At 36.3% G+C, this 24,291-nt stretch overlaps 1 protein-coding gene across 3 annotated transcripts in view; it reads left to right on the forward strand.

Annotated features, from left to right (window-relative positions):
• Window positions 1-24,291, forward strand: part of C2CD3 (C2 domain containing 3 centriole elongation regulator) — a 224,922-nt gene that overhangs the window by 84,646 nt on the left and 115,985 nt on the right. For all 3 annotated transcript variants that reach the window (XM_033947874.1, XM_033947875.1, XM_033947876.1), the window contains 3 exons: window positions 5,249-5,435; window positions 18,286-18,458; window positions 21,132-21,255. In XM_033947874.1, the coding sequence (XP_033803765.1) occupies window positions 5,249-5,435; window positions 18,286-18,458; window positions 21,132-21,255 (484 nt within the window). The remainder of the gene's footprint in view (window positions 1-5,248; window positions 5,436-18,285; window positions 18,459-21,131; window positions 21,256-24,291) is intronic.

The following is a 24,291-nucleotide window of genomic DNA, read 5'->3' on the forward strand; positions in this document are numbered from 1 at the left end:
CACGGAACCTCCACCACCTGATATTTTTTATATATATATATTTTTTAAAAAGTGTTGCTTGACTGTGTTGCTCATTTCTAGATACTTATTATCACTGTTGCGTTGCTACATTATATAACTAGTAACCATTACTTAGCTTTAGCTTGCTGATAACAAAATAAAATGTTGGCGTTCAGGGGAAAGATTATTTTGTTATCAGCAAGCTAAAGCTAAGTAATGGTTACTAGTTATATAATGTAGCAACGCAACAGTGATAATAAGTATCTAGAAATGAGCAACACAGTCAAGCAACACTTTTTAAAAAAAAATATATATAAAAAATATCAGGTGGTGGAGGTTCCGTGGGGTTAAATGAGGAATTGCCCCCAGCACCCAATCTTTGTGTGCCGGGTTATCTGATACCCCCTCCGGTCCTCTATATCACTTGTTTTCTTTTCTTTCTTTATTTTCTTTTTGGTATCTGATCATCAATGTGTGACAGACCTATGTATGGCAGTGTCTGGAAAGCAGTAAATACTAATACTCAAAAAGAGGCTGTCATGGAAGAGGCTGAGTTGGATTTAGTGGCTATCATAGAGACGTGGTTCACAGAGAACCCTGATTGGGATATAGTTATACTGGGCTATAATCTGTTCAGGAAAGACAGGGTAGGAAGAAAAGGAGGGGGAGTGTTGTTATATGTTAAAGATTATGTTAAAGCTACACAATTGCAGGATTTGCAGGGTAAGGAAGAGGCACTGTGGATCAGTCTGGAAAGAGGGAATGGAAAAAGTATATACATTGGTGTGATATACAAGCCTCCTTCATAGACAGAAGAAGTGGACAAGGATTTAATAGTAGACATTCACAATATAGATGTAAAAGGAGAAGTATTATTAATAGGTGATTTTAACATGCAGATGTTGATTGGGATATCCCTATTGCAGGGTTTTCCAGAAGTAAGGAGATCCTGGATTCTCTACAAGGAGAACTATTCCAGCAGTTGGTAATTGAACCCATGTGGGAAGGAGTCATACTGGACTTGGAGAGCTTACAAACGGGGAAAGTGTTTCTGATGTTACAGTGGGTGATCATCCAGTGATCACCATATGGTGTGTTTTAATATTAGGTGTAGAGAGGGTTCATTCAAAGTAAAAAGGTTCTAGCCTTTAGAAAAACTAACTGTTCAGATGGGGGATTATGTCAAGGACTTGTTGTCTGGATGGGAACATCTAGAAGAAGTAGGAAAGCAGTGGTCAAAACTGAAAGCAGCTATTGTAAGGAAAGTAAGTAAACATTCTAACAAGATGGCGGCCGATTAAGTCATCAATTGCACTGTCTCCCTCTACTTTTTATTTTTGGTTTTTTGTCTGTTGCTTTGTTTATTTTAATTTCATTTCATTTAGTAGCTCACTTTATTTAATTTATCCTTATTAATCTTATTTTGATTATTATTATTGAATTGAGCCTCTATTCGTGAAAATGGACTGACAGCTACTGATTTGACCGTTAGTTTCTGGTCTAACAGTTGAAAAGCCTTCTTCCTACCGGATATTTTCCTTGCACTTCTGAAGAGTGTCGGGCTGTGCCTGACGATTGAGCCATGGCAAGTGACACTGGTAGTCGAGAGTCGAGAGAGTATCAGTGCCGAAGTCGATGAGAGGTACTGAAACATCGTGGAGCGGTTGCTGTTGGGACCTGAAAGCGCCATGTTTGAGGTGCTCAGCGTAAGCTCTGAAGCCGACAGGGATGCAGCTCCTTATATTCTGCCTGCAGTGCGACATCAGCGAGATGGGAGGTCTGCAGAGTTGTTTCATCCTGATGAAGTTTCACCACACCCGATTCCTCACCAATCATGGGAGTGGTGTGATGAGAGGCGGTGTCTATGGGAGCGAGGGCTGGCAGAGTGAGGCGCAGTCCGGACCAGGGAGCAGTTAACTGAAGTCGGCATGATCTGTGTGGAAACGGAGCTGTTCAGCGCACTGACCGTTGAGGAGACTGAGGGAGGTTTCTTTTACATCGGAGGAGGTGTCCTGTAGTTGCGTGTTGTGGATGATAATGGCGGTTGATCGGTTAAAACGGCTGATGGACTAGAGACGCTGAGAATGATGATCTGACTGAAGTGAAATTGAGACCCCCCTGACTCTTATAACATCGTGTTTAAAATTTCATTTATTTTTACTGTTTTTTATTTATTTTGTTTTACATCTTTATTTTAAATTTTCATTAGAATTCCATTGTCTAACGGTTTTTTGGTTTCTCTCTTAATTAATTCAATTATATATATTTAGTTTTAATTCAAATAATTTTAATTTAATTTACTTTACCCACTTTATTATTGCTGGGATGTACACTTGCTTCAAAAGAATATGGCCGTAATGAGATCAATGTTTTCTATGTATTCTTGTTAGGATGCTTTATATCTCATTTACTCTATTCTTTATTTTTCCTTTCTATTATTTGCTAATTTGTTTGTCCTTAGGTACTTTAGTTAGATTGTGAGCCTTCGGGACAGTAAGGGAATTTCAAAGTACCAATTCTTTATTCATTTATCTTATTTTATTATACTCTTCAATGTATATTTCTCTGTAAACCGCTTAGAACTTAACGGATTTAGCGGTATATAAGAAATAAATTACATTACATTACATAAGAGGAAAAGAAGGGTGCTTTGGTTCTCAAAGTAGTAGCTGAGAAGTTTAAGGAAAAAAAAGTTGGCTTTCATAAACTATAAAAGGTCGCAGAAAGAGAAAGACAGGCAAAAATATCTGGAAAAGTTAAGAGAGGCTGATCGAGTACTCGGGAAAGCAGAAATGCAAATGGAAGAAAAACAAGTCAACATGGTAAAACGGGGAGACAAGACATTTTTTAGATATATTAGTGATAGGAAGAAGTGCAAAAGTGGCATTGTGAGACTCAAAGGTGAAGGGGAGGAATATGTAGAAGCTGATAAAGATAAGGCTGAATTGTTTAACAAATATTTCTGTTGTGTTCACAGCTGAAGCGCGGGAGTGAGACCACAGAAGACAAATGTAAGTAGGTGGTAGACCCTGGTCAATTTTCAGAGGATTGCGTTCATGAGGAGCTAGCTAAACTAAAGGTGGAGAAAGTGATGGGGCTGGATGATGTATATCCAAGGGTATTGAAGGAACTTAGGGAAGTTCTGGTGGCTTCGCTGGCTGATCTTTTCAATACTTCTCTAGAGGTGGGAGTGGTACCGGAGGACTAGAGAAGAGTGGATGTGGTCCCTCTCCATAAAAGTGGAAGTAAGGAAGAAGTAGGGAATTACAGGCCAACAAGTCTGACTTTTGTGGTAAGTAAATTAATGGAAATACTTATGGAATCCAGTGGATTACAGGACCTGAGGCACATGGATTCACTAGAGGCAGGCCTTGTTAGACAAATCTGATCAATTTCTTTGACTGGGTGACCAGAGAATTGGATAGAGGAAGTGCACTAGATGTGGTGTATTTAGATTTTAGCAAAGCTTTTGACAGGTGTAACTGAGTATCCTCGGTTTGGGCCCCAAAATGACAGACTGGGTCAGGAACTGGTTAAGTGGAAGGTGACAGAGGGTAGTGATCAATGGAAATCGCTCTGAGGAAAGGGATGTTACCAGTGGTTGCCTCAAGGTTCTGTTCTTGGGCCTGTTCTTTTTAACATTTTTGTAAGTGATATTCCTGAAGGGCTGTCAGGTAAGATTTGCCTCTTTGCGGATGATACCAAAATCTGCAATAGAGTAGATAACCCTGATAGTGTGAATAACAAGAAGAACCTAGCAAAGCTTGAAGAATGGTCTGAAATTTAGCAGCTAAGATTTAATGCTAAGAAATGCAAGGTCATGCGTTTCGGCTGCAAAAACCTGAGGGAACAGTACAGTTTAGGAGGTGAAGAACTTTTGTGTACGAAAGAGGAGCGAGACTTTGGTGTGATTGAATGTGATGATCTTAAGGTGGCCAAACAGGTTGAAAAGGTGACCATGAACGCTAGAAGGATGCTAGGGTACATAGGGAGAGGTGTAGCCAGTAGAAAAAAGGAGGTATATTGTGTACAATTCTGGAGACTGCATCTTCAAAAAGATATAAAAAGGATGGTGCGTGGTCTTCATCATAAGGCATATGGGGACAGACTTAAAGATCTGAATATGTATACTTTGGAGGAAGGGCGGGAGAGGGGAGATATGATAGAGACGTTTAAATACCTATATGGCATAAATAGGCATGAGGCCAGTTTCTTTCAGTTGAAAGGAAGCTCCAGGGCGAGAGGGAATGGAATGTAGGTAAGAGGTGAGAGGCTCAGGAGTAATCTAAGGAAATACCTTTTTACGGAAAGGGTGATAAATGTGTGGAATAGCTTCCCAGTATAGGTGATGGTGACAAAGACTGTGTCTGAATTTAAGAAAGTGTGAGATAGGCACATGGGATCTCTTAGGGAGAGGAGAAAATAGTGGATGTTTCGGGCAGACTAGATGGGCCATTTGGCCTTTATCTGCCATCATGTTTCTGTAACTATAAAGCTCTATGACCTCACAATGCAGGTGTAAAGAGCCTTAGCCTATAGGAAGAGGAGATGCAAATGTTAAGAGCCTTAGCCAATAGGGAGAGGAGGAGATAGTGGATGTTGAGGATGGGCCATTTGGCCTTTATCTGCCATCATGTTTCTATAACCATAAAGTTCTGTGACCTCACAATGCAGGTGTAAAGAGCCTTAACCAATAGGAAGAGGAGATGCAAATGTTAAGAGCCTTAACCAATAGGGAGAGGAGGAAATAGTGGATGTTGCAGATGGGCCATTTGGCCTTTATCTGCCATCATGTTTCTATGTTTATGGCCTATGAGATCAATTTTTAGTTGTAAACTGATTATGTAAAGTTAAATGGATAGCTTTCAATTTAAAATTGTGTGTCTTTTTATTGGTACCATCTAAGAGGAACCACTGAAAATTAAAGTATAAAATTAGACAAATATCCCTTTAAGTTTATACCTGCTCATTGCACAGCAGCATTATACATTTAGCAGCTGAATATCATTACTTAAATAGAGAGCACCTAACCATAACTATTGCTGTTTAGTGGTTTTAAATAGCCAAAATTATCCATATATATCACTGTAATTTTAAAGAAGAAACATCTGAGCCACCACTGATCACATAAATGTTTTTGAATATGAATCAACATAATACAAGGTAAAGCGTTTCTGTCCTGAAATACAGTATGTAGGCCTAAGATTGTTTATTGTTTAATGCATTAGATTTTTCTTTTTTCTTTTAGGGATTATTTTAAAGCCTGTCCGCTCATCAACTACTCTTCTTTGCACCCCTGATCCCGTGTTCAATGATAAGCGAACTCATTCTCTTGTGGTGCCCACCAATGTCCCAGTACAAAGGCTGCTGTTGAGTGCATTCTCTACACAAGGGCTAACCAGCGGAGGGGGGATTCACTTTGAAGTCTGGTGCAGGTACGCTGGAAAGGGACCTCTGTTCCTTAGTGACCTACAGTGCAAGGAGAGAAATATATATATATATTTTTTTTTAATATAAAATCTTTATTCATTTTTCAAACTTACAATAGGTGCATCAACAGGTACAATCAAATGGACTTAATAAAACACTTAATATTCAGCAATAAATCAAATTATATATTTTATCCCCTTCCCTCCCACCCCTTTCATTTTATATATTACTTATTTATATCTTTAATAAATACTTTCCTGTTTTCGTTCCATTAACAAAAACTCATAAGTTATCCCCCCTCCCCCTAACTTAAACTTATACTATTAAGGGAAAATGAAATCTATTCAATGCAATAATTTGTTAATGGCCCCCTCTTGACATTTTTTAAACAACCCTATTGTTTTTTCCATTTTATATATGTGACACAATGAATTCCACCAAAAACTATAATTAAGCCCACATTATTCTTTTTAATGTGGGCTTAAAAAGAATTTTGTATGAATGAATGATTATGAATTGTTTTGAGAGATTTTTCTTTTTTTCCTTGAATTATTGGATATTGTAAATGTATTCAAAAGCATAAATAAATAAATAAAACTATAGTTAAGTCTCCTCCAGTTTTTCCAATTACTTGTTATTGTCAGAGAAATATAATTGAAAAATACTACCAGAATAGCTGAAAAATTTATTTAGCGTTACAGAGATATGATGACCTCCTATTTCAACAGGGAACTTGAACCTGCAACCCATGCACATTCCAGTATTTTTTATCCCTTTTTTTCCTAATTTTGAACACACCATAAATATGCCAGCATTTCTATGTACCAAGATGCATCAAAAGAAAATACCAAAACAAACAGACCTGGCCCACACATGCTCTCCTGTGCACCTTTCCACTATGGCCCCTGGTAGGCAGGTTGTTGCATTGCTTGCCTACTTGGTCTGTTTTTTTCTGGTCACCCTGGAACGGCTGCAGCGTCTGTAGTATGCAGACCTGATGCATCTGCTGGTGGACATCCCACTGCTCCTGCCCAGGGAAAAGGGGGGGGGGTCTTCATTCAGGATTTGATTGCCGTGGAAAATCCAAATTCCTTTTGGTTTATGGCATGTGCAATCATGTTTTTCTCCAAGAGTGGTGGATACCTTGCGTCAGGCTCAGAAGATATCCACTTCTCTAGCGTACTTGCAAATCTGAAAAGTCTTTGAATCCTTGTGTGGAAAGATGATATGGCAACACTTCTCTCCTTTCTTCAGGAGGGATGGATCTTGGTCTTGCCCTCAAATCCTTTCAGTAGCCTTGGCTTTGCTTTTGGGACCCTGTGTGAGGCTGGTTCTTAGTGGCTCTTCTGGATGTCATCAGGTTTTTGTGGGGCATTAAGTATCTTCTGTCCTCCTTTGTCTTTTCTTTCCCAGTGAGACCTGTTGCTCCAGAGGATATGAGTTGAACAGTGACTTGGTCCTCCTTGCACTATTTTGTGAAACATTATAGACTTCACGTCTGGGCCAGTGATGAGTTGGAGTTTAACAAAGTTTGAAGGATGGTTAAGAATTTGGCAGCTAAGATTTAATGCTAAAAAATATAGTGTCATGTGTTTTGGCTGCAAAAATCAGAGGAAGAGATACATTATAGGAGGTGAGATATTTTTGTGCACAAAAGAGGACCCTAAGGTGGCCAAACAGGTAGAAAAGGCAATAGTAAAATCCAGAATGACTCTTGGATACATAAGAACATAAAAAAAGCCTTACTGGGTCAGACCAATGGTCCATTAAGCCTAGTAGCCCGTTCTCACTGTGGCCAATCCAAGTCACTAGTACTTGGCCAAAACCCAAGGAGTAGCAACATTCCATGCTACCAATCCAGGGCAAGTAGTGACATGTCTTTCTCAATAACAGACTATGAACTTTTCCTCCAAGAATTTGTCCAAACCCTTCTTAAAACCAGCTACACTAACTGTTCTAACGACAACCTCTAGCAATGTGTTCCATAGCTTAACTATTCTCTGAGTGAAAAAATATTTCCTCCTATTGGTTTTAAGAGTGTCCCCTAGTCTTTGTAATTTTTGACAGAGTGAAAAATTGATCCACTTGTACCCGTTCTACTCCACTCAGGATTTTGTAGACTTCAATCCTATCTCCCCTCAGCCGTCTCTTTTACAAGCTGAAGAGCCCCAACAGTTTTAGTCTTTCCTCATACGAGAGGAGTTCCATCCCCTTTACCATCTTGGTCGCTCTTCTTTGAACTTTTCTAGCGCCACTATATCTTTCTTGAGATAAGGAAACCAGAATTGAACGCAATACTCCAGACGAGGTCGCACCATGGAGAGATACAGGGGCATTAGGACATTCTTAGTCTGGGGGGCGTGGCTTAACGCGAACACGAATGGACGCGTAATCGCAAAGCTCCTCATCTTCTAGGCACAGAATATAAAAAAAATTATTCCCTTCTAAATAATTTTCATCAAGAAATAAATACTAAAGAAACGGAACATAAGACAAATGAAAATATCTTCTTTTACTGAAGCTAAAACGAAGCCTGAGGTAATAGGAGCTGAAAAGGCAGAGTGCCGTTTTTTTTTTCTTCAACGGTTTTATGAGACTTCAACTGCAGCGCTGAAATAGTGAACTGTGTGAGTAAACAAAATGCAGAGCGAGTGAAACAGTGATTGAGAAGGATTGTGTCCCGATGTGGACTAACATAATTTATAAAAATAAACCGTTGAATGTTGCCAACCTTTAAACGAAATTAAAGAGGCTTGAGAGAGAAAAAAGCTGAGAGAGAAATACCGGCAAAATTGAATTCTGAGGCGCTAAGAACAAATAAAAGTTAATTGCTTAATAGATTATTGAAATAAAAGAAGTAAAAAAGGATTATTAGAGTGAGTGTTGCTCTCCTCTATCATAGCTGCGACTGGGCTTGTGAGAGGAGAGCCAGAAGAAAGGATTGCCGATTTTTTTTTGGCGCTGAAACGGCATGATATTAAGAATGAGTGACTGGCAGAGCTGGTAAAATAGGTCTGAAGGAGTATTTAACCTGCCGTGACTGAAAGAAACTGAAAAGAAGGGAATTTAAAGAAGGGTAAAGCAATGGCGGTTTGAGGCAGACGCTGAACCCTGAAGGCAAGAATTTCTTTTTACTTTCACTGAAACAGAAGGAGATTGAAGAGAGGGTTTGCTGGAGAGAAGAGAAAACTTAGGGTGAATGATACCAGCCAAACATTGAGCTTGTTGAAAGCATATAGAAAGCATATATGAAAGAAGCTGAGCTAATGATCTAAAAAGAAATCCTAATTTGCTGCAGTTGAGGCGAAGTATGCGCTGACGGGAGCCGAAACATCTGAGAGCTGTTTAAGATTTCGGCGGTTTATTTAAACTTGCAGTACTGAGTTCGCGAGGTTTAAGTGAGTAAATAACAAGATTGATGGGGAGAGTTTGAATAAAATTTCTTTCCCGATCAGATATAGAAAACTCATAAAGAGGAAATAGTTTACCTTTTGGCGACGCTGAAAGGGAAATACAGTGAGAAATACTGAGAGAGGAATACCAATATTTTTCTTCAATGATTAATCATAGAAGAGCGGAAAATAAATAAATGTTAACTTACTAAGTAATTGAAACACTGAAAATTACTCTTCTCTGACAGGCTGCAATTGGGCTTGAGAATGAGAAATGAGGAGATAGAGGAAAGGGTCAACGGAACTTTTTTAAAAAAACTGAAACAGCAAGACGTTGAAGAAGTTCAGAAACGCTGTGAATGACCTTACTAAGTAACTGAAAATTACTTTTCTCTGACGGGCTGCGATTGGGCTTGTGAGGAAAGAGATAGAGAAAAAGGTCAACGGAATAAAAAAAAAAAAAAACTGAAGCAGCAAGGAGTTGAGGCAGTTGAGAGACGCTGAGAAAGAACAGAGAACAGTAGCTTCAAATTTGTCAAATAAGAGGAAAAAATTATATAAAGTGTTGCTCTCCTCGGTCGGAGCTGCGATTGGGCTTGTGACAGGAGAGCTAGGGGAAAGGACTACTAAACATTTTTGTTCAGAGCTGAAACTGTATATCAATAAGAAAAAATAAATGCCAAAGGTAATTTATGAAATAACCTGACAAGTATGAGAGAGATATAAAAGAAGGAAAGGTAGTTGATCTAAATATCCCCCTCCTTTATTGAGAAAGTGAAAGGGCTTAAAGGAAAAGAACCAAAAAGGAATACTAGTTCATTTTTTTTTACATATATAGAACTGGAATTAAAACTGACAGTTACTCCAAAGAACTTTTTATCAATATTAAAGAGAAAAAGTCACTAAAAAGGAGTACTTAAGATTGAGACAGATATCTGAAAAAGAGAAAAGGACAAGGGAAAAAAGAAAAGGAATTAAAAACATAAAAATATCAAATATAAAACCAAGAGACTAAACATAAGAAATAAGAATAACCAAGAAAAAGAAAATAACAACATGGCAAGTACAAGACAAAACAAAAATGAGGCTGGTACATCTGCAAAAAGACAGAAACAAGATCAAATAACACCAAGCAAGATACCACTTCCTATTGATGAACCAGACATATTAAGCAAAGCTGAAGTCATGGAAGAATTAAAACAAATCAAACAAATGCTTAAAGAAACTATAACTAATATGTCTGAAATGAAAGAAGAAATTTTAAATATACATAGACAAATGGAAGTTAACAACAAAAGAACAACTGAACTAGAATCAAAAATGGAAACTATAGAATGTGAATCAAAAAGATGTAAAAACGACAGCCTGGAATTAAATAAATTAAAAGATCAACTGGAGGATTACGAGAATAGAGGAAGAAGAAAGAACATCAAACTCTTTGGAATACAAGAAAATTTAGAGGGAAAAAATACTATCCTTTTCCTTGAAAATTTAATTCCAAAAATACTACAATTAGACTTGAAACAACCAATTGAAATTGAAAGGGCGCATAGAATCCCAATTAAAAATTTAGAAAATAAAAACAGACCAAGACCAATCATTTTCAAAATGTTGAGATACCAACAAGCACTAGAGATACTAAATGCTGCAAAAAAAGATAAAAACTTAAATTATAAAGGATCAAGATTATGGTTTTTACCAGACTTTGCCAAAAACACAGCAAATAAAAGAAAAAGACTACTAGACATGAGACCTCTACTAAAAGAAAAAGGATTTAAATATGGTCTATACTACCCGGCGAAAATGAGAGTTTCATCTGGTGACAAATCCTTATATTTTGAAGATCCCGAAAAACTAAAAGATTTTCTCTCTAAACCAGAACCTATGATATTTTAACATAGAACATTAAGATGGTTTTGAAGACTCTATGAAAAATTAGAAAATATGACATATTTGAAATATCTGAAGAAAAGGAAGAAAACAATACAAAGAAAAGACAATAATAATAGAAAGAAAGAACAAAATATAGGAAATTTATTAAATAATACACTACATATATGTTTAAAATAATTATATGTTGAAATCATAATACTAAGGAAATACAAATCAACTTATTGTTAAATGGAAAATGATACATTAATGAAATGTTATGGAAAATGATTAAAGATATAAAAGATCAATATAGATAGATAGAAGGGAAATTTGTTTAAATATTAAATATTGATTGCCTGGAATGGGGAGAATGTTTGGATTACAGTTCCAATGTGTATCCTTAAGCAGCCAATGTATTGGGTGGGAAAGGGAGGGATAAGGAGAATATTTAAAAGAATAATTAAGGGAGATACATTAGGGTTAAATATGTGTGTCATGAAGAAAATTTTTTGGATATTAGAAATGAAAGAGGAGAGGAAGAATAAGATAATGAAAAGTATTAAAATGTATAATGTCTTTTAAAATATATTCTCTTAATGTCAATGGCCTGAATCATGTAATTAAAAGGAAAAAAATATTAACATTTTTAAAAAAGCAAAATGCAGATATTTATTGTCTGCAAGAGACCCATCTTAATATAAAGGAATCACAGAAATTATCAGGTGGATGGATAAAGGAATGTTTTTTTGCTCCAGCAGTGGGTAAAAAAGCAGGGGTTGCAATTCTTATAAATAAAAAATGTATGGCCAATATAAAGGTAAAAAGTTCAGATCCACATGGAAGATGGATACATATCGATATAGGTATGGGAAATGATACCCTGACGTTATTTAATATATATGCCCCTAATTCGAATCAATCAGAATTTTTCAAAAAGCTACAAAATATGTTATTACCACTGGCTGCCTCTAATTTAGTGGTGGCGGGAGATTTTAATGCTGTAATGGATCCACTATTGGATAAAAAACCAGGTAAAAATATTAAATCTTTAGGTCTAGATAATTTAGTTCGATCATGCGACTTGAAGGATATATGGCGTATTCTTCATTTTAATGATCAGGAATATTCATTTTGTTCACAGGTTCATAAATCATTTTCAAGAATAGATTATATTTTTGTTTCAACAAATAAAGTGCAACAGGTGATTAAAGCCTCCATTGATCCTATTATTATTTCGGATCATGCGGGAATATGGATAGAATTACAATTAGATCAATTAGAAAATAATAGACCTCTTTGGAGATTTGATAACGCATTGCTTGTGGATGACAAATTTTTGGAAAATTTTAAAACACAAATTAATGAATTTTTTCAAATAAATTTAGTGGAAGATACATCTATAGAGAATATATGGGATGCATTTAAAGCAACTATGAGGGGTAATATTATATCATATTCAGCTTTTATTAGGAAACAAATTAAAAAACAATATATAGAATTAGAAAAAGAAATAAAAATATTAGAAGCTAAATTGATAAGTAAATGGGAATATGAAGTTTTGCAAGCTCTATTGAAAGTAAAAGGTAAATATAATGAATTAACTTCAAAAATGATAAGAAGGGATTTGTTTTCTAAGCAAACAGTGTATTATGGAAATTCCAATAAGGCGGGAAAATTATTGGCAAATTATCTTAAGGCAAAAAAAAGGAGAACTAATATTAATGGAATAAAAGATGATAATGGTATAATAACAAATCAAACAAATATAATATTAAAACAATTTTTAAATTTTTATAAGGATCTATATTCTTCCGAACCTTATTTGGAGAAACAAAAAGATGGAAAAAAATTTTTAGATTTAATTAATGGACCTAAAATTCCTGATCATATAAAACGAAGTTTAGAAGAACCTATATCATTAAAAGAATTAGAAACAGCATTGAGATCTCTTAGAGTTGGATCCGCTCCAGGTGGTGATGGTTACACAGTAGAATTTTATAAAACATTTCAAAATATCCTCTCCCCACATTTATTAAAATTATATCAGACACAACTTATAAAAGGTAATATAAAAGGTACTATGGCTGAATCAATAATAATTGTTTTGCCTAAGCCAAATAAAGATCCTACTTTGGTTTCAAACTACAGGCCTATATCTTTGATAAATGTTGATAATAAACTCTTAGCGAAAATTTTGGCTTTGAGATTAGCCAAAGCTCTCCCACATATTATAGATATGCATCAAACGGGTTTCGTTGCTAAAAGACATTCCTCCAATAACTCTAGACTATTATTTCACATGCTAAACTTGTCAAAAAAAATGGATGAACCGGCTTTTACAGTTTCATTAGATGCTGAGAAAGCATTTGATAGGGTAGAATGGAATTTTATGTATCAGGCTTTAGAATGGTTTGGTATAGGTTCTGGATTTATACAAATGGTAAAAACTTTGTATAGCTTCCCGATTGCAAGATTAAATATTAATAATGTGATATCTGATGGTTTTCAATTGCAGAGGGGAGTTAGACAAGGCTGTCCTTTATCTCCTTTGTTATTTGATGTTGTATTAGAACCCTTATTATTAGCAATACAGCAAACGAGGGAGATACAAGGTATTCCATATTCAGATATGGAATATAAAATTTCGGCTTATGCTGATGATATTTTGCTTTATTTGAGAAATCCAGAGTCCACCTTATCTTCTTTATTGGAATTAATTGATAAGTTTGGCAAATTTTCAGGTTATAAAATTAATTGGAATAAATCTGAAATTATACCTCTGAATGTTCACTGTGTAAAAGGATTATTTGATACTTTTCCATTCATATGGAAAGAAGAAGGATTTAAATATCTAGGCATTCAAGTTAAAAAAACAATTGAAGATACTGTAAAAGAAAATGAAAAATATGTATTAAAAAAAGTTACGGAGTTATGTGAGCAATGGAACCCATTACATATTTCTTGGTGGGGAAGAGTTCAAACTATTAAAATGATGATGTTGCCTGTAGTTTGCTACCAAATGAGTATGATACCTATTTATTTTCAGGGGTCCTTTTATAAAAAGCTTAATAGAATTTTAACAAAATTTCTTTGGCTTGGTAAAACACCTAGAATAGCTTTAGTAACCTTACAAAAATCAATTAAGGAGGGAGGGGTAAATTTTCCAAATTTTTATAGGTACCATCAAGCCTATATTCTACGTCAGGGTATGTATTGGATCCTCCCAGAACTTATAGATAATGCACCAGATTGGTTATATTTGGAATGGTGCCTTATGTTTCCCCTAAATTTAGTTCATCTACCAAGTATTAATATACCTAAAAGATACAAAGAAAATAAAATAATAATGGATACTTGGAAAACATTGAGATTTATTGATAAATTAACACCCATCCCAATATACAAATCAACTAATCAATCCATATGGATAAACTCCAAGATCAAAATTGGCGGAGCTCAAATCCTTTGGAAGAACTGGATTAATGCAGGCATTAGAACTCTAGATGATATTATATCAGAAGGTAAACTGCTGGATTTTTCACAATTGCAACATAGATTTGGTCTCAATAAAACACAAAGTTTTAAATGGTTGCAATTGAAGCAGGCCATTCAGGTTGGGTTCCCTGAATGGAAATCATTAAACAATCAATATAGTTTAAAATTCTTATGCTTTAAAGCAGACTTCCTAGGACATCAAGCCGCATTGTGGTATAAATTAATATCTGGATATGTAAATAAAAAACCAAAAAATGGTCTAAGAGACATTTGGAGCATTGAGATTGGACATCAAATTAATGCATCTCAATGGCCACTAATTTGGTCTTGGAGAATGGGATGTACAGTGTCAGCATCTATGAGACAAACATGGTTCTTTTTATTACATAGAGCTTTTTGGACCCCTACCCGTTTGCAAAAATTAGATAGTTCTAAGTCTAATAGATGCTGGCATTGTAATCTAGAACCAGGGACATTAGATCATTTATTATATCATTGTCCTTATATAAAAATTTTTTGGAATTCAATTTGGCCACAAATTAATAAATTAATGGAAAATCATATTGCGATATCATATGATACAATTTTATTTGGAACAATGATGAGAAAAAAAAGTCAAATTTCACCAGAAAATAATAAGCTTTTATTAATTATGACAGGGGTTGCCATTCAACATATAACTAACAATTGGAAAAATTACAACAACCTAAATTACACATTTTGGTGGAATACAATATGTCATATTTTTAAAATGGAAAGAACAATAGCAGTACAAAAGGGGACATATATTAAATTTATAAAAATATGGGGGCCATTGACAAAATACTATAATGAATAAATAATATGATGTTTTCTTCTTCTTTTCTTTTTTTTTTTTAAGGATTTTTTTTTTTTATGACACACATAAAGGGGGGGTAAGAAAAATTAATTTATACATAGTATGTTATAATATATTATACAAAATGTAACGTATGAAAAAAAAGGTAATAAAAGGGTGGGGGGAGGGAAATGGGATAAAAATTGTTTAGATTATATTGTATTAGATATAAAAAGTTATTGAATATGTATCAATAGTCATAATAAGACAGGAGGAATACAAGATGGCGGACGCTATGTAGCTGTGCTCGGCAGGCTTAGCGTTTTTTCTTTATCTCAATAACTGGAAATAGATACTTACTTTAACGGAATGCCTCATACGAAGAGGAAGGGGAGTGTGAGAGCGGGGCACTTGCCGCTGCTCACATCGTCTCCTGCCCAGCAGACAATTCAGCGGTTTTTGCAGCCGCTGAGACCAGCCGACGCCCAGATATCCCCGCGGCGGGAGAGTTCCGCGTCGGACCTGAGTGAGGGAGCACTCGGGTCTCTGGATCTGATGACATCTTTGTCTCCACCGCATCTCTCTGCGCCCCCATGTCCAGCAGAGGCGCAGAGTGTCGAGCTTGGCCCCGAGGGAGAGGAGTTGGAGACCCCGGAGCAGGCAATGGGAGGAGCTACTGCCCTAGCTGGAACGCTGGGAGGAAGGGCTGCTGAAGGAGAAGGAGCACCAACAAGCACCCCAGCAGTGACACTGGAAATACTTTTGGAGGCTATCAAGAGACTGGATGTGAAGGTGGAGAAGACTGCCTCAGATGTTGAGGTAATGGTTAAGAAAATGGATAATTTTTCTGAAAGTTTGCTGAAAGTAAAGCAAGAGTGCATGGACAAAATACAAACTGAGTCAGCTTCATTGAAAAATTCAATTACCACTATTGTTAAAGAACAAAATTCCACTGCCCGTAAAATAGAAATGATTGAGAACTTTAACAGAAGATTGAACCTGAGAATTTTAAATTGCCCAAGGATTTTGGCAATATCACCCATTGAGATTTTTAAAAAATTTCTGGTAGAATGTTTGAATTATCCGCAAGATCAGATTCCGCCTCTAAATAAAGTATACTTTTTACCTGCTTCAAAAAGAAATTCAGATATACCTAAAGGTGAGAATTTGGTCACTGATAAAGACTTGCAAAACCTTACGGCAATATTAGAGGAATCATCTACGGAAGTTAAAGAGAGAGGAACTTTAATTGTTAACTTTATCTTTGAACAAGATCTTAATGGAGTTATGAGGTTGTTCTTTAAAAAGTCTGGATCACTTTTTTGTGGTCAACGTTTATGGTTATATCATGATGTAACTAGAATAACCCAGGAAAGACGGAAAATATTTTTGGGCATGAGAGAAGAAACAAGGAAGCTAGGTGCTACTTTTTTGCTAGCTTATCCATGCAAATGTGTTATTAAGTTTAAAGGTCTGAAATATGTGTATTTTACACCAGATCATCTACGTTCCTTTTTAGATCTCAAAGGTTTATCTAGTGGAGGGAGTGTAGCTTAAAGGAATTGCTGGGTTGTAGCGTTTAAGCCTTTACCTTTTTGTTATATTATTGTAATATTACTCCCTATAATATCTTTGTTTTCTTTTCCTCCTCCTAATTTGAGGTCTAAGGAAGAGTTAAGTTTCATATATATATTTATTTTAAATATTGTAATGTTCAATGATGTTTTTCTTTTGAAACATGATTCTGTATTTCTAAACCAAGTAGTTATACTTGTAAAGTATGTTAAATTCAATAAAAAAATAAAGTTAAAAAAAAAAAGAATATGTATCAATAGTATTCTAATATGTTGTATACTTTTTATAAAAATTTGAAAATTAAAATATTATATTAAAGTAATGAAAGGGAGGGGGGAGGGTGAGGGGGGAAAATCAAATACAGATATATAATGTATTAGATATAAAAGTGATAATATGTATTTATAAATTGTAATTAATTATTATGTACACTTTATGAAAAATTAGAAAATAAAAAATATTTGGAAAAAAAAAAAAAAAAGGACATTCTTAGTCTTGTTAACCATCCCTTTTTAATAATTCCTTGCATAGGGAAAGGAATAGCCAGCAGGAAAAAAGGAGGTTATAATACCTCTGTATAACTCTCTGGAGTTTGTGCCCGTAAAGTAGTCCGGGCTCTTCATCATAAAGCTTATAGGTACAGATCTTAAAGATCTCAGAATAGTGGAGGAAAGGAGTTAGTAGTAACCTTCGGCTTTAATGTCACTTTTTATTGATCATTGGTTTTGCTTGCTTGTGTTGCTATAATATACCAATAAAAATAATTAAAAAAAAAAAGATCTCAGTATGTATACTTTGGAAGGGTTGATATGGCTACCATCTCTAACATGGGAGAAGCCACTGCTGCCTCTGGGACCAGTAGCATGGAGTGTTGCATTGTGACCTAGATTGGCCACGGTTGGAAACAGGATACCGTTGGTCTGACCAGTTTGACTATTTTTATGTTCACACTACCCTTTCCTATATTTTCCACTTCCCTCTCCCCTCTTTCACCCATTATACTTTTCTGAAACTCTACAGTGACTCCTTTGCCCTGAACTGTAGGGGATGAATGTGTCTCCTTTCCTATTTTTATTGAAGTTCCTTTCCTACTTGAACTGTGATTTTAGATTGTAAACCAATGAAATCTGCAAGTTAGATCAGGCTTTATAGCACATTCTAATAAATCATAAACCATTTAAATACCTCTGTGGCATAAATGCACCAGAGGCAAGTAGTTTTCTTGAAAGTGGATACACCAACCATTCTATTTACATTGTGCTTAAAATTCACCATTCATTCCCCTAGTAGAGCAGTTCTTGTAGAAATTGGCTCCTTAGTGGACCCATTTTCTATTTTCATGGATGCCACCTTGTACTTATCTGTTCTCTCTCATACATTAATGAGATTTATTCCAAAAGATTCGGATCATGGAAAATGTTTGTATTACTGGTCATGATGTTCTTGCTTATATATGGATGGCATCTTCAGATCATAAGAAAGAAACCTGTGTGTACCTGAGAGCGATTTTTGAAGGAAGAGTTCAGTTTCATTTATTGTGATGTTCTTGCAGTCATTTTAAGTTACAGATTTTGAGTCAGTGATGCAAAATGCCTTCAAAAGTGGAAATAAGTATTGGATAGTGAGAAGTTGTTTAATTATAAGTTTGGTTTATTTGAGAGCACTTGGAGACACTATTTGATTGCATGTTTCTGCCTTTTCTAGATATTATTACCCTAATGTCAGGGACCAGATGGTTGCCAAAGGGATCTTGCCTTTGTCCCGGCTGTGTGCCATGGTAACTATGCAGCACCATGAGGAGGTGGGCATACAGATTTTCAATCTCCCTTTAATCCCAAGGGCAGAGAGCACAGAAGAATGCCACCTACCGTCCTCAGGTAACTCAGATCTACTACACTTCACTGCTTTTTCCTCATGTTTTTATGTCAGCAAAAGCGTCACATGTGCTGTTTCTCTGTCTTGACCAGATTGTAAGCTCTTTTGAGCAGGGACTGTCTCTTCCATGTTTTGATATACAGCGCTGCGTATGTCTAGTAGCGCTATAGAAATTATAAGTAACAATAGTAGCACTATGGTTGTACATATGAGAAATCATTATGTTGATGGTAAGATGGAAAAGTAAAACAGATTCATATTTTCACTAAGACTTGAGCACGAGTCTAACAACAACCACCATAATTTCAGGGTTTTTTTTACATACAAACTTGTGGGTGTGACTTATCCAAAGGAGCTACTTATATACCAGTGGTTCTTAACCTGGGTTCGACCGAACCCCAGGGGTTCGGTGAGTCAGTCTCGCGGGTTCGGCGGAGGTCAAAACACACCTCCGACTCATATAGCGCTTCGGTCACATTCAATCATCTATCAGTTATTCAGTGATTTTGATCAAGACTGATCGTGTACTCGGTTTCTTGATCTATCAATCAACAGCAGAAGTCACACTGATTTGCAGTAAATTTCATTATTATGTTGTTGTTATTCGAAATATAGGAGAACTTTTTTGTTTTCAAAATTGATATTATTTTTTCCCTCACTGTATACCTATGTTTTGAATTTGTAAAAATCATATTTTATTTTTCCAATAAAGAAGGGTTCGGTGAACACGCATATTAAACTGGTGGGGTTCAGTACCTCCAACAAGGTTAAGAACCACTGTTATATACGAACTTTACATACTACCAGTAATCTGTTGCCGATGCTGATGATTTGATTTGATCTGCATGCAGTAAACTGATTCAGGAAAAAAAGGATGTACGATAACATTTTATAAAAATCCTTCAAAGTTCTCACCCGCATTGTCGGTGTGAAAGAGAGGTCAGAAATTTCCGTTAATAGTTCATTTCCATTAGCATCTTCATCATCTTTGTTGCCATCCTCAATTTGATTTGCCTTTTTGACGCTAGATTTTATTATCTTCTCACTTATGCTTGTGCTGGCAGTGAAGCAGCAATTCGTCATCTTACTTGGGTGACTGTGCAATAGTTAATCTGGTACCAGTGTGATGTGAAAGTACGGTCATTTACTGGTATAGTACCATAATTCTTAATTTTATTTTTTTATCCCCTATAGAAATTAGGGAAATGGCACTAAAAATGAGAACAGTATATACAGCTGAATTCAAACTTAAGGTGACGTATGTGGTAACAGGGCCACAGAACCACAGACCAATTTCCAACTTACCTTTTCTTTCTAAAATTACTGTAAAGGTCGTAGCTACACGCCACGCACGTCAAATAGGCTGCCACTTAAACCATTCAACTGAACATGCTCTCTTGGGACTGAAAAACTATGTAAGAACGATCCTAGATAGTAATCGCAATGTCGTTCTTTTTCCACTGAATTTGTCTGCTGCTTTCGGCTTGGTGGATCTCATCATTCTAATGGACTATCTGAAAGACTTACATATCACTGACAAAGCTCTCCAATGGTTTCATTCTTACCTCTCCAACTGGTCCTATTCTGTATTTTTCAAGCCAAACCTCTTCATTCAGGTGTCCCCCAGGGGTCAATCTTGGGACCTCTCCTTTTTAATATCTTCCTTTCTCTACTTACATTATTACTTCAGTCTCTTGGTTTTACTTTTTCATTTATGCTGATGATATCCAACTTCTTAATGAGATAATGGTTACTGCGGATGGGCAGACTAGATGGGCCATTTGGCCTTTATCTGCCATCATGTTTCTATAACAGAAAATTAAAGCTGTGAACATGGTACCAATTATCAGCTGTTAGATGTCGCAGTAAATAGAAGCTTCAAATCTGTGTTGCCTCATCTCTGGGAGAATTGGATGTCCAGTGGCAAACACAGTTTCACAGCTACTGAGCTACTTTTGCGGAAGTGGCTCAGTGGATGGTAATGAAATAGAGTAAGTGAGAGGATCAGATCTGGCTTTAAAAAGTCAAAAATAATTGAGGATAACACCGAAGATGATGATGGCAATGAAGATGCTAATGGAAATGAAATACCAGTACCTGAACCTCCAGAAATTTCTGATCTCTTTCACAGTGACACCAATGATGAGAGCTTTGAAGGATTTTGAGAACATGGTGATGAATAAAATATATACTTGTACGATAAATTTCTATGACAGAACTGTTTTACATATTGCAGCTCTCATTTACCATAAGCTTCCTCTAAAATACAGTATAATCTAAATAATTTCTATGGTAGAGTTATTGATATTGAATAAAATAAAAATACTGGTACGGTAGATTTGTATAATTGTTTTAGGATACATATGCGATACCTTGAGTAGCAATTGCTTTTCTGATATTCAGTGGGTTTTGAAATTCTGTGTTTTGCTCTTTTACCGTTTTTGGTCCCTGCAACCTATACAAAGGTACGACTTATAACCCAGAAATGACAGTAAGTTGATTAACATGGCAACCACAATAATTTTTCCATTGAGTATATAGCCAGGCAGTGAAATGACATTTACCAAAGCAATACTTAGAACAGAAAATCCTTTTTGATCAATAGCTAGTAATCCGTCTCTGTCCAATCCTTGAGTCTACATACTGAAATTTTTTCTTTCTCTGGCTTGGTTTAGGTTTGCTTAATGTGAGCGTGAAATACAGGTATAAACTGAAAAAAGTAGAGGGTGTGTTAGCTGCTCGAACTGTTCCCATTTCTGTGCAGCTGCACAGAGCATCGGGCTTACAAGCAGCAGCCAGGTAAGACTGGAACTTAAAAAAAAACCTTTACTTTAGAAGTATAATCGTGAAGTATACTTGAGATACTCGCGATTCCAATTTCCAGATCATTTATAAATAAGTTAAAATAGCACCGGTCCCAGTACAGGTCCCTGCGGCACTCCACTGTTTACTCTCCTCCATTTTGCAAAATGACCATTTAACACTGCCCTCTGTTATCTAACTGAAAACCAATTCCTAATCCACAAGTGAACTCTGCCACCTAGCCCATGACTCTAATTTTCTCAGGAGCTTCTCATGAGGAACTTTATAAAAGCCTTCTGAAAATCTAGATACACTATATTAGCCGGCTCACCTTTATCCACATGCTTATTCACACCTTCAATGAAATCAAGCAAATTGATGAGGCAAGATCTCCTTCGGCTGACTCTGTCTCATTAAATCATGTTTGTCTATATTTTCCACAATTTTATTTTATTTTTTATAATTTTTTCCACTATTTTGCCTTGCACCAAGGTCAGGCTTACCAGTCTGTAATTTCCCAAATCTCCCTTGGAAACCTTTTTAAAAATTGGTGTAACATTGGCCACCCTCCAATCTTCATGTACTACATATGATTTTAACGACAGGTTACAGATCACTAACAGTAGGTCAGCGATTTCATGTTTGAGTTCTTTTAGTATCCTGGGATGTATACCATCCGGTCAAGGTGATTTGTCACTCTTTAACTTGTCAATTTGGCTTAGTACATCTTCCAGATTCACAGCGATTTCTTTCAGTTCCTCTGTCTCAACACCCTTGAAAACCATTTCCGGTTCAGGTAGATCTCTTACATCTTCTTCCATAAAGACCGAAGCAAATAATTCATTCACTCTCTCCACTATGGCCTTATCTTCCCTGAGTGCACCTTTTACTCCTTGATCATCCAACAGTCCTACAGATTCCCTCAGAGGTTTTCTGCTTCTGATGTATCTAAAAAATTTGTTACTATGAGTTTTTGCCTCTTTGGCAAGTTGTTCTTCATATTCTTGTTTAGCTTTCTTTATCAATGCTTTACATCTAACTTGCCGGTGCTTATGTCTCTTCTTATTTTCTTCATTGGGATCCTTTTTCCATTTTTTTGTATTCCAAGTGGGGCATAGCCTGCTATTTCCTCCATGTTGCTACTCCCCCTAAATGTTTTTTTATTTGTTAAAGTGTACTGTGAAAAGTATGGTCTTTATTCCTTTCTTGAACTTTCTGGTGTCCTTTTCTAATTTTAATTTCTTCTGTTACAGCTGAGTTCAGGAATTATAATAGTCTCTAGTTCTTTGAGTCTGTCACTAATCCTTTAGCAAGGCTGTATCAAAAGATAGCAGAAAACAGTGTTTTCCAAACTTTCTGTTAGTTTGGAAGCCTATGGTAGCACTTTCCTTTACTCTTTTTCTGTGCTATACCCTGTCAGCAGACCTGTTTCCATTTAAGTATGCTGGAGTTTCCTCCCATGATAAAAACAAGAAACTGTGGAAGTGGATGTTCTGAAAGAAGATTTATTATTCGCTCTTCACAATAAAAACATAAAAATACAAATAAAAGTCTGGGTTTGTAGTACACGTTTGATTGTCCTACCGGACCTTACATGGTCCATGTTTCAGCGAAACTGCCTTCCTCAGAGGTCCAGATAATGTAGTGTACACAGATAAAAATATGGACTAAAAGCAATGTACGTGTCTTTGAGCAGAAAAATTAACTTTCCTCCTGAATAAAGGACAGTTGTAGCAAAGGATATTAAACTTTTAAATTCTGTCGCTAATATCTAAGACACAAGTGCAGAAGCAGAGGGAGAAAGCTGGGAAGAGAAAGTAGTGGGGGCAGTGCTTGAGAGAAGAATTAGATCGTCTTTCATTTCTTGCTGGCCCCCAGGATAAAAATAAAACATTGTGACAAGCCCTGCATCACTTTGCTACAAGGACTTAAAAGGGCATCACCGTCAACATTTAAATATAAAAGACCCTCAAAACTTATTTTCTGGTTTAAATAGTTTAACAGCCAGCACAGGCCAAAAAGGAGTCAGAAGGGAGACATCATTGGCTCGGAGAAGAAGTGCTGCTTGCTGATGAATTACAGTCACAATAAGGAGACTAAGTAGGAATTATTAAAAAAAGGATGGTTAACAAGACAAAGAATGTCATAATGCCCCCTGTATCTCTCCATGGTGTGACCTCATCTGGAGTATTGCGTTCAATTCTGGTCTCCTTATCTCAAGAAAGATATAGCAGCACTAGAAAAGGGTCAAAGAAGAGCAACCAAGATGGTAAAGGGGATGGAACTCCTCTCGTATGAGGAAAGACTAAAACTGTTGGGGCTCTTCAGCTTGGAAAAGAGACAGCTGAGGGGAGAGATATGATTGAAGTCTACAAAATCCTGAGTGAAGTAGAACGGATACAAGTGGATCAATTTTTCACTCATCAGAAATGACAAAGACTAGGGGACACTCAATGAAGTTACAGGGAAAAACCAATAGGAGGAAATATTTTTTCACTCAGCTAATAGTTAAGCTCTGGAAACGCATTGCCAGAGGTTGTGGTAAAAGTAGATAGCATAGCTGGTTTTAAGAAAGGTTTGGACAAGTTCCTGGAGGAAAAGTCCATAGGCTGTTATTGAGAAAAGCATGGGGGAAGCCATTGCTTGCCCTGGATCAGTAGCATGGAACGTTGCTATTCTTTGGGTTTTTGCCAGGTACTGGTGACCCGGATTGGCCACCGTAAGAACAGGCTACTGAATTTGATGGACCATTGGTCTGACCCAGTAGGCGATAGGGATATAGAGATTCACTATGATGAGAGTAGAGTTAGACTGAAGAGAGAGACTCAAAGGGATAAGGAGGAGGTTGAGAGAGTCTTTTCTTTGGGAGGGATGAAGGGAGAGGTGGGGAATGGCAGGGTCTTTTCTGCTGAAAGTTGAGGTGCTCTGCTATTGTATGTTCTGATTTTGTGGCTTTTGTTGGGTAAAATGTTGGTCTATACATCATTTTGGAAGTCCTCCTTTAGACACCCTCAATTCTATCCTTTTGGAGAT

Source organism: Geotrypetes seraphini, chromosome 6 (assembly GCF_902459505.1).
Source record: "Geotrypetes seraphini chromosome 6, aGeoSer1.1, whole genome shotgun sequence".
Taxonomy (NCBI): Eukaryota; Metazoa; Chordata; class Amphibia; order Gymnophiona; family Dermophiidae; genus Geotrypetes; species Geotrypetes seraphini.